Source organism: Eurytemora carolleeae, unplaced genomic scaffold (assembly GCF_000591075.1).
Source record: "Eurytemora carolleeae unplaced genomic scaffold, Eaff_2.0 scaffold849, whole genome shotgun sequence".
In the NCBI taxonomy this organism is placed as follows: Eukaryota; Metazoa; Arthropoda; class Copepoda; order Calanoida; family Temoridae; genus Eurytemora; species Eurytemora carolleeae.
This window is the reverse complement of record NW_019396736.1, coordinates 6,463-17,880: the sequence shown is the minus strand read 5'-3', so window position 1 is coordinate 17,880 and position 11,418 is coordinate 6,463. Positions and strand designations below refer to the sequence as shown.

The 11,418-nt window shown below is 30.9% G+C and overlaps 1 protein-coding gene across 3 annotated transcripts; it reads left to right on the top strand.

Annotated features, from left to right (window-relative positions):
* Positions 1–466: 466 nt before the first annotated feature.
* Positions 467–11,100, top strand: LOC111707942 (uncharacterized). Of its 3 annotated transcripts, none has more exons than XM_023481134.1 (13): positions 467–524; positions 1,422–1,460; positions 2,450–2,494; positions 3,001–3,062; positions 3,408–3,432; positions 4,019–4,073; positions 4,917–4,986; positions 6,354–6,417; positions 6,611–6,641; positions 8,645–8,682; positions 9,132–9,233; positions 9,575–9,649; positions 10,946–11,100. In XM_023481134.1, exons 1-13 carry the CDS (start codon positions 475–477, stop codon positions 10,959–10,961), a joined length of 672 nt encoding a protein of 223 aa, XP_023336902.1. In that variant the 5' UTR covers positions 467–474; the 3' UTR covers positions 10,962–11,100. The 3 variants fall into 3 exon arrangements, with proteins under 3 accessions (XP_023336902.1, XP_023336901.1, XP_023336903.1); XM_023481133.1 differs by having other exon boundaries at positions 3,384–3,432; XM_023481135.1 differs by lacking the exons at positions 3,001–3,062; positions 3,408–3,432.
* The last annotated feature ends 318 nt before the right edge of the window (positions 11,101–11,418 follow it).

The following is an 11,418-nucleotide window of genomic DNA, read 5'->3' as shown; positions in this document are numbered from 1 at the left end:
TGATATTGTTGTTTTTTAGGTTTAAAGATGTTCCATTCTGAAAATACTTTTATGTTTTTCTGCAGTATAAATGCTCAAATCACTTTTCTAAAGATATTGAAACCAAATAGTTTAAAAAATTATAAACATTGATAAATAATTTTTATAATAAATTCTGAACAGTCATCTCTACTGCCTCATCCTTTATGGCTATCCCTGTTTATTCTTCGATAGATTTTTGCTTGAATTTGAAAGTTTATTTTAAAGATTTACTTTAAGCCGATTATAAGATCGATGGTATTCCTATAAGTTGTCTCAGATTATGCACATAAANTAAGAATGGAAAATATTATATAAGAATTGAAAATATGACTTTTTCAAAAAGTTGTTTGTCTATTCTTTGTTTACTGTTATGATTTAGTTAAAATAAAAAATGTTAAAAATAAAAGACAAAAAATCTAGTATTATTTTACTCAACCTTTTTTTACAGCATTCATGAATTTAAAATGTTTCCTTTTTATAACTTGGATTGGGTGCGTAGTGAGGTAAGTTGAATTAAATAATTTTTGATGATTTATTTCATTCCCAAACAAGCGTAAAGGAATTTAGTCTTCGCCACAATCTCTGAATTATAATTCCAATATCTTTGATATTTCAACCTTATATTATTTGATCTAAGAGAATTCATAGTTTGAAATATCTAAGGTCTGCGACATTGGAATCCAAAGATTTTAGAAAAGCAGAGGTTGTGGCAAAGACTCAATTCCTTTCAAATATTATGAATTAAACGAAAAGTTTAACAAAAGGGAAAGTTTTTGAGATTTTTCAATCCCTTCATTTGGGAAAAATATTTTTTCTCTAAATCACGATTTCATGAACCTAGATTTAGTTTTTTATCAATTATGTCCAAACTGTTTAAAAAAAAACAAAATGTTGGTCGTAGATTCGAATATTGAAACTTTTAACATTTGTTTCAATTTGAAATGGCACGGACAATTAGGGTTCCTGGTTCAAGTCAGAGAACATTGACTTTCGAGCCAGTTTTAACCTTAAAAGAAATATTTTTCCTATAAATTAGTCTTTCATACTTTTTTGTTTGACCATATATGTTTATCTGAAAATTATGTTAATAAATAAATAAAACAGAAAAATTATTTATCTGAAATCTAAACATTAATTATCGCAACTTTTGCAATTAGTACGTAACAAAGGAACTGAGGTCGATGCCACAAACTCAGATTTTTTAATCCTTATATCTTTGGAACCCGATGTCGTACACATGTTATTTTAAACTGTGAAGTTTGTTTGATCAAATAGTCTAATTTTAGAACATCAAAATTTCGAATATTTGATTTAATGGCAAAGACCCGGTTTCGTTGTTTCAAACTCTATTAACGTTTTTGAAACACTTTTCATTCTATATTTTTACTTTTTATATTTAGATCTGGACAAGCTGAATTCCCAAACTATCTATCATGGATGTAAGATATCTGAGCTGGGAACTTCTGTGCTGAATATTCATCATAAGTGTTGTTAACAGTTTTGGATCGGTTTTGAAACAATTCAATAAAACTTCCAAAATTTATTCATCGTTTGTAAATTGTTTCTGGGTCGTTTTCTGCCAGGGTCAAAATATGACATAATTTAAGAAAGAAAATGTTTAAAAGAAAAGAATTAGAAAATATTCACTTTTAAAATGCCGAGTTTAGAGCCTGAAAGAAAATAACGAGAAAACAAACCTGCTCCTCACAAGCACTTCCCTCCATACTCATAATCCTGATAACTTTATCTTGATATGCACTTTGGGCACTTTTAATTTGAGGATCTAAAAAGATTTCCTTATCTTCAATTAAGTTGTTCCTCCCCTGATCAAAGCTTCCTTCAACCCCTGACTGGGCACGATTACCATGCGGGATATCAAATAAAGATTAAATTAATCTAGAGAGTAACAAAATATTGAGATCAAGCCTTGATCGTGATATCCACAATACAATAGTTCCTAGCTTTGGTCTAACCATTTAAGACGTATCCACATATATCATAGCTAAATATGCAGACTGCACTATTGTACATTGTACAGGATATAGATTACATTTGTTTCCTTTCCTTGATTTCACCATCAATTTATATAAAACCCCATTCAAGTTAAGGATTTTGTTTCTTTAAAAATATAATTTTTTCACCTAAAAATACTTATTTTAACTACATTATATAATACTAGCTTGGGAACCCTGCTTAGCCTGGAAACTAAATTTACTTTATAAAAGTCGACCCAATCATCTTCGAATCTCAAAACCATACTAAGAACATTCCCGTGGGTCTACCGAGGTCTTCAATCAAAATTTATAGGCAAATCGGTCCAGAGGTTCCCGAGTTATGATCGGACAAACAAACAATTACAACTTTATTTATATAGAATAGATATACATAAATATGAAGATCATCAAGGTAAAATCATGTTTTTTTATAGGCGAAGTCCATCTCCTCTGAATGTTTATTCTAAAATATTCCAAAGGTACTTTCATAAATTTTGAAATAAACTGAGCAGAAAACTTTTGGTTGATCTTTATAGTTATTTCTGTTCGGATTAAAAAGGAGTAAAGGTTTTGATTCTTCTAAACCGCTAATTCTTGCATTCAACAGTTTTTAGAAACACTTCTTTCATTTTTCCCAACCAACATTTACAACTCAAAGCTTTTAAGGTTAAAGGCAGTCGCCTTTTTGAGACATATATAGTGGGGTATCCAATTTGAACTGATTAACTAATTTAGTTACATTTACGATAAAATCTTGGACAAAAAGATCAGAAATATTCAGTGTCATTATTTTACCCTCGGATGTTACCCAATTATTGAGGTATAAAACTAAATAGGATATTTTTAAAGAACTTAAAAAAGCTCAATTTTAAATTTTCCTTTAATTGAAATTGGTGACAAAATTAATCAAATTGGTGACTGCCTTTTCTGCACTTTCATAGAATTCCAAAAAAAAACAATTTAATTTTTTTAAGCTTTCTTTCAGTTTTAGTCCCCGGAACACAAAAAAATCCCTGTCCGAAGCTGGAGCTAACTGGGGAAAACGAGGGATGCATATTTTCTATAAAAAATTGAACTTTTTTAAATTTTGATGCAATTAATTTATATTCAGGCTTAAATCAGGCCTGTTTTGGTTTTTATATCCAAATTGGATACCCATACTTACTTCAGTATATAAAAAATTCTTAAAACTGCGATTGCCTTTATCAACCTTCTAGATCTACTTAGTATGCCCAACTGAGGGGGGGGGTCTCGTTAACATTTATAAAAAGAAATTTTTCGAAAAAAAAAATTTACAAATATCTGTTTGTACTTTTCTTATCAGTAAAAATGAAATAATTTAATACAACCTGAAAATTTCCATTCAAGAGAAAATTTATTTGGGTTGGTTAGGTGGCTACTGGAGCTTTTATAACCGGTAATATATATATGATTAATCTTTGCACCAACATAAATCAAATTTTTCACAGAATTGCAAAGCTAAAAGATGCAAAAAAATGTTGTTTTTTGGTATTTTAAGCATGGATTAATACGAACGGTACCCTTGAAACCTTTATCTGATCACCAAAGAGGAAGAAATGGTTGTTTTTCTAGAATCATGAGTGTTTAATTCAAATAATTTCTCTAGTTTTTCCTGCAGCAGAAAAGCGCAAGTTATTTTTTTTAGAGTAACCACAGTTGAAAATAATAATTTTTCGAAATTATAAACATAAATGTTTAATTCATACTTAAACAGATAAAGCATTTAAGGGTTCCGTTGTGAATCGGATATTTTTGCATGAAGGGTCACTTGAAATTACACTTAATTACAGTTCCTTTCAACAAAAAATTGTTGATTCTGAAATATCAAATCAAAAATATAAAATTTTTACAATTAAACTTTCTTATCTTATTGATCTCAACTAATTGAGATTCAACTTCAAATACTCTGTTTATTCTATTCTCAAATTTCTGTCTATTGGTTGACAAAGTGGTGGTACGTAACTTGTTTTTCTGCTGTTTAGAAGTGATCCCCTGAGAGGATGGGGGAATGATATTCTGATGGGGAAAAGATCTGAAGTAAGTTATTCTGAACTTCATCAATAAACTTGTTCAGACTGGAGATCGGCATCCTTTTCGAGAACGAACCAAATTTTTTTGAACGAACGAACGAACCAAATTTTCCTTAAAGAGGGTGTCGTTCAGAAAAAAACGATGGACAAACGAAATGAATGGATCGTTTAGAGAAATGAAAGAATTATCGTGTTTTTAACAACAAACGAAAAAACAACTAACGAACAAGAAAAAACGAGTTTTTTCACTGAAAGAACGATTTTTCGAACAATTTTTTAATGCGATAGTTTCTTACTGAAAGAACGATTTTACTGAGAGATTATTCAGTAAGCAAACGAACGAAACATATGGAAAATGAACAACAATTTTAATCAAAAATAAATTGAACTATTATAAAAAAACGAACGAAATGGGTCGGTCACGAACGATGAATGAACATAATGAAAAAAAGTCGAACGCGCCCATCTTTAGTTGAGACTATATAAAAACCTTTATAAAGGTTTATATGATTTATAACTCAGCAGAAAGGAGTGTCACTGATATTGAGCAACTATGAAAGTAATTAATCAAATAGCTAGACAGCCTCAACTTTAACTATAAAGCGTCGCAACGGCTTGGGCTTTGGTTTCACCTCTTAAACTAATTTTATACTTTTTTGTAGCTCCAGACATATTCATTTTAAAACTGCACACCTTGCTTCTAACTTAAGCTTAAAAGGGGTAATTGGCAAAATACTGCTCAATTTTTGAGTTAGAACGCATAACAACTTGGTTCTCATTGGCATTTTTGCATGGAGAGAATTACTTAAAATTAAGGTTACATCTCTTTTTACGTCCAATTACAATTTAGAATTCTCCATCACTTGAGAACGATGTCACAAATCTGGCCGAAGATGGGGTTGAGCATGTTTCAGAATACAGTGAGTACACACAGACTATTATGAGATTCTATCAATGTTTTACAAGATTTGATAAAATTTTATGAGATTTTATCAAAGTTTCATGAGATTCTGTTAAAGTTTTATGAGATTCTATTAAAGTTTTATGAGATTCTATTAAAGTTTTATGAAATTCTATTAAAGTTTTTTGAGATTCTATCAAAGTTTTATGAGATTCTATTAAAGTTTTATGAGACAAGATCAAAATCATATAAGATTCTATCAAAATCTAATGAGATTCTATCAATATCGAATGAGATTTTATCCAAATCGTTTGAGATTTTATCAAAATCGTTTGAGATTTTATCAAAATCGTATGAGATTTTATCAAAATCGTATGAGATTTTATCAAAATCGTATGAGATTTTATCAAAATCGTATGAGATTTTATCAAATAGTATGAGATTCTATCAAAATTGTATGAGGTTCTTATCAAAATCGTATGAGATCTATCAAAACTGTATGAGATTCTATTAAATTCATATAAGATTCTATCAATATCGTCTGAAATTCTATCATAAACTTATGAGATTCTATCAAATCGAATGAGATTATATCAAATCGAATGAGATTTTATCAAAATCTTCAAAATCCTATAAGATTATGCCAGACTCGTATGAAATTCTATCATTATCGTATGTTTAATCCTATAGCTATCAACATCGTATCAAGGATGTAAGGCAAGGAAAGTCATTTCAGAAGTGTACACATCTTTAGTACTGCAGTGTACTGTCTCTGGGCGCTAATGTAAACACAAGACGGATGTCGAAGCCTGACATGGGATCCATCATTCACATAAAAAATCAAAGAAATATTCTGGTCATGGGAAACTATTATGTGAATTATCAAAATTATCAAAATTTAATGCTTTTAACCTCCTCGGATACTAGACGAACACTGATGCATTTATTCTTGTTTACAAATTCCGCCCAGAGAGAACTGGTTTCAATATGTACACAGAGTATACACAACCGCAATTGGCTTTCCTTGCCTTACATTTTTGCATCGTATGAGATTCTTTCAATTGATCGTATGAGCTGAGATTCTTCGATATTATCAATACTCTATTTCTATAACTAATAAAAAGTAAACAATAGTATATATGTAACCAATAGCAGCAACCCATATCAGAACTGCCATATCGTTTTTGGTATGTCGAAATGTCGGTCATTTTCTTATAGATTTTGAATTTTAAAAAAAAAATCCCGATTAAAAAGAAAAATTTGATTTCTTAAAAAAAATATTTCACAAGTTTTTTTTACATATATGTATGTGCGAAGAGCCTTATTCTATAGATTTTTCTAAAATGAAATTATGATTAAAAATATTAAAACATTTTTTTAAATAAGGTGGACCAGGAAACCAAGATTTCTCTACTTTCCTCACAGGGAAATGGTGGGACAGGGCTGATAGGTGATTTTTATAATTTTTAAAGGGACTGTTTGCGACAAATGAAAGGGGATGTATACTAAACCCGATTTGAATTAGGAATTGAATGGTATTGTTTGAATAATGAAAAAAAATATAAAGAACATGTGTCGCTTATATGTGGAAAAATAAATATTTATACGCTTCTTTAATTTAACATACATATGTTTGTCATCAGATTTGTGAAAAGAGGAGGAAAAAGTACAGAGGTAAGATAAATATTTTTTAAATGAGAATCTTTATCAAATTATCATTTTATCAGAAGCATTTTTATATTTTTATAATGTTTCTAAAAAGGAGCGTATTAAAAACTTCATTAATAAATCACTTAATTGTTACAAGAAAGATATTGATTTTTTAAAATATATCTAAATAAATTGTCTTTCTCGCATATAGATAAAAATAGTAAGGATAGTTTCGAATTGCGATTATGATTTACAAAAACACGTTTACCAAATTGCTCTTTTTTTGTCAGTGGTAGTTTTTAAAGTTAAGGATTGCCCAAGAAATATCAAGTTCAGCCGCTCAATTTCTGGACTTAACATAGAGTAGAAAATGTGAGGCGACATTTCTGAAGTTAAAGAAACAGGAAAGATGAAGGAAGTCTATCATTCGACATTTTTATGCCGCTCACTGTATTTAAAACGAGAATTGGTTATTCTTTCATATTTGAACAAAATGCTAATTGATAGTTCGATTGTATATGAATAAATAGACCTTTTCTCATTAATCTCACAAGAAAATGATAATTCACTTGGTGTACCGTCCTGTTTTTCTGTCTCTTTAGTCTGTATGTATACTGTACAAATGTCGTAAATTTCAGGCTTAGAGTAGATATTTATAGAGGTTCAGTGTACTGAGTACAGCAGGCAAGCTGGGCCTGTACAATTTTAGAACACTTGGAGTTGTTTGTGTACGTTTTCTTAAAACCAAGTTATTTTTCCAGTACTTGCTTTTGTTCATTTTCTTATTTTTTGTTTAAATTTTAGGGGGCAATTGGCAAATATCTATCTTTCTCTCAGATAATTTAGTATTGATGTGTACGCCGGCAAAATGTTTTCTAAATATATGATCTAAATACAGGGTGTCCCACAAAACATGACGGTTGGTAAATAGTTTAGAATGTCTTCTGCCATAATTTGTTAAGTTGTTTAATACCAAAGACAATAATAGAAATACTATATAGTAGTCATATCATAGTAAAATTAACTTCAAAGTAAAATATATTTGAGCAAAAGATTTCTTAAACGAAATAAATTGCAAACAGCCTTTAATATCTTATTGTTGACACAAATAAAAGAACAAAAGGGATATTCCTTAACTTTATTGAATAATAAAATCAAATTTGTTTTAAAATAGTGACCCTTAAAAAGAGGGTATCTAAACGGTTGAAAATGAAATAACATTGATTATTGGTGATGAAAGGAATGGAACAGTTGGAGCTTCATGATGGTCAGCCCGCAGGTGTCAGCATCTTGGCAGCAAAGGGTTCACATCTAGGCGACGGTCCTGGAGGGTTTGCAGTCTGTAACATGTGTGGGGAGGAACGATTTGCCTCTCATACCACAGGACATGCGACTGTTTTGTGGATTTGGACATCTGGAGGCTTAGACATTAGCAGCCTTTGTTGCTAGAGTAGGCATCTGCGGCAGTATGAAGGAGTTAGTAGTTCCTGATCAGAGGTGTTCACATCTCAAAGTTCTAAAGCTAACTGACGCTGTTCTCCACGAGTAGAGGCGGTAAAGGGGGGGGGACATGAGGAGACACATTTGGAGCGGATATAGTTTTATGTATTGTAAATCTTGCGCGGTCAACTTCGCTACACAGTAGTAATCGTCTTCGTGTTTCTTGAATTTGTTACACTTATACAGTTTATGGAAGACGACATTTAAAACTATTTACCAACTGTCATGTTTTGTGGGACACCCTGTATATGCCAAAATCGGAGTTTAGAACAAACCCCTGCAGATAATGCAGTATGTTTACTGTATAAAGCTCACTGTTGTAATCGAGGTTTCGTGAGATGAGTTGGCTGAGTGTCTATCTTTGTCTATGAACTTGTCCTAACTGCCTAAGAGTCGGTATGGTACTTCTAATGAACCGGAGTTTGCAGAGATATATGTTACTGTAAGCTTGTCAATTAATAATTGTGACAGATATTTAATACTGTTTTTGTTTAAGATTACAATATAAAAGTCTTATATTAATTTAGGTTAGAACATCTGGTCGAATGAATGCTGACAGAATCAAGTAATATTGAAAAATATAAAACATAAAATTAAATATTGATGTTCTATGGAAATGACTAGAGTAATACGTGGCATGTCCTATTCACATTGGTTCCCTTAAAAACTTTGTTTGATCAAGAATAAATGAGCTGGCCATGCTTTACTTTTTGAAATTTGATTAATTTCGATTATGGTTTAGAAATCATAATTAAATATTTTTTTATACTAGAAAATCGACTTTTGCTTCTATACATTATAAATCAGATGAAGGTATTAAGGGTTCCTATGTTCATGAGGGATGTCCCTTTTTTGATAAAGGGCCACTCAAAATTATAAAAAAAATTACAAACAAGAAATATAGAAGTCTCAACATGTTTCCATCTGATATCATATTAAAATTTAAAAATATTGTAAAATTTAATTAAAATAAATTATTAAAGTTAAAAAAAAATAAAAAAAATAACCTTTTAGTGCCGAGTGTATGCGACTAATGATGGTGGGTGAAGCCCTCTGTCGACAACTTGGCCAGGTCGGCAATAATGTCGGCGGTGCTTCGGAATTTTGTAATTCTGGGTAAGTTTTAAATTTAATATTTAGCTACATTTATTTACAGAAGAATTCTGTAATTCTGGAACTACTGGCTTGCAGATTTTATAATATTCTTTCGAGATTTTCATCCGCTACAACTTTTAATTTTTCTCACGAACCAAAAACTTTTGAAGCTGACTATATTTAAAATCTTATTTTTATTATAAAATGAAAGTTAGATATTTCCTTATTAAAGAAAGTGTCGATAAAATGTGTGCAATTCACTTTATTTAATAAATCATAGTTGTGATCCTATATTCCAAAATTACGTCAAAAGACATGATTTCACAAGGCAGCATTTTTTGTTGTAACACAATTTCTTTTAGATTGTACAAAGTCTGCAATCCTCAAGAGAAGAAAAAGAACGGAATCGGACAGTCTCCGAATAAATTCAGTAAAATGTAAGTTTTTTCTTTAAAAAAAATCAAATCATAATTTTGATATTCGGTGTTAGGTTTCTAAATCTAAGAAAATGATTATTTAATCATAAAAATACAAACATCGCCTTTTTTCTTGAACCAATCCATGTAGTAAATACCCTATGTCTATAAACTGTTCTCGAACCCGTATCTAATCTATCCAGGTACAAACTCAGTTTTACTTAGCTATCAATGTCTAAACCCGAACACAATCTCGTCAGCTATCAATGTCAACCAGGACACAAGCTCTTAATCAATCAATGCCAAGCCAATGCGCACGATCAGCTATCAATGTCTACATGGACACATGATGTAACTATCAATGCCTCAACTAGGACACGATCTTGAGCTATCAATGTCTCAACTAGGACACGATCTCATAAACTATCAATGTCTCAACTAGGACATGATCTTGAGCTATCAATGCCTCAACTAGGACATGATCTTGAGCTATCAATGCCTCAAATAGGACATGATCTTGATCTATCAATGTCTTAACTAGGACACAATCTTGTAAACTACCAATGCCTCAACTATAGGACATTATCTCGTAAACTATCAATGTCTCAACTAGGACATGATCTTGAGCTATCAATGCCTCAACTAGGACACAATCTTGTAAACTATCAATGTCTCAAATAGGACATGATCTTGAACTATCAATGCCTCAACTAGGACATGATCTTGAGCTATCAATGCTTTAACTAGGACACAATCTTGTAAACTATCAATGGCTAAACTAGGACACGATCTTGAGCTATATCTATGCCTCAACTAGGACAGGAACCTGTGTTTACAACTGTAACAATTTATATATTTATAAACTTTTGTGTATATGAAATAAAAAGCTTTTGATAAATGCTTTCTGACAGAACTTTGTACTTAAAAGAACTGTAAGCGTAATTTCCAGTGAACCTCTATGCAAAGATGACAATGCTAGATTACAATGGTAAAAGCTTTGTCTGATCAAGTATTAATTATTTATCAATGTTTATAATTTTGAAAACTTATTATTTTCAATCGTACAGTTTCTCTACTAAGGTGATTTGCGCATTTCTTCTACAGGAAAACATTTGGAATTTATCAGAATGAACACTTATAAACCTAGAAAAACAACATTCTCTTCCACATTATTGACTAGAGAAAGGTGTCAAGGGTACGCACAGTTGAAACTCGGGCATTGCCATCTTCGCATAGAGGGTCCCTTGAAATTATGCTTACAGTTCCTTTCATAAATAAATACAAATTTAATCCTCAACAATCTTGTTTTTTTTCCAGATTTGTGAGAATCTAGAAGAACTTGAAAGAAAAGCTGGGAGTTTAACAGTACATTTAGATTATCTATAGTGTACTGCATATTGACTGAGGAGGAGATTATGCAGTACATATATTTGTGGCTAGTTTAATAATCAATAAATGTGAGCATTCTATAATTCTTTTATTGAGTATTAAGGAATAGGACAGCTACTGTGGTCGGCGATAATATCAATACAATGAAGACGCATTTCTTATTAATAATGCTTTGATCATTATCAGGCAATTTTTTTATTTACAAGTTTACAAACAAACAAACAGAAGTCTCAGCTGTTTGAAAGATTTGTAGAAATTAAAAAATTTAAATAAAAAGTCCTCTTATTGTATTGATATATATGCACAGAGAATAGAATATATATTAGAGGGGAATTTAGAGAATCTCTCGTTATGAATTTTTTCAGTCCCTTTCAGCCTGAAAGGGAGTTTAAAGTGTACAA

Coding starts and splice junctions, on each gene's coding strand:
- LOC111707942 (XM_023481133.1), top strand. CDS start 475: ATGAATTTAAAATGTTTCCTTTTTATAACTTGGATTGGGTGCGTAGTG. Junction 4,074..4,916: donor TGATGGGGAAAAGATCTGAA/GTAAGTTATTCT, acceptor ATTACAATTTAG/AATTCTCCATCACTTGAGAA. Junction 6,418..6,610: donor TGGTGGGACAGGGCTGATAG/GTGATTTTTATA, acceptor GTTTGTCATCAG/ATTTGTGAAAAGAGGAGGAA.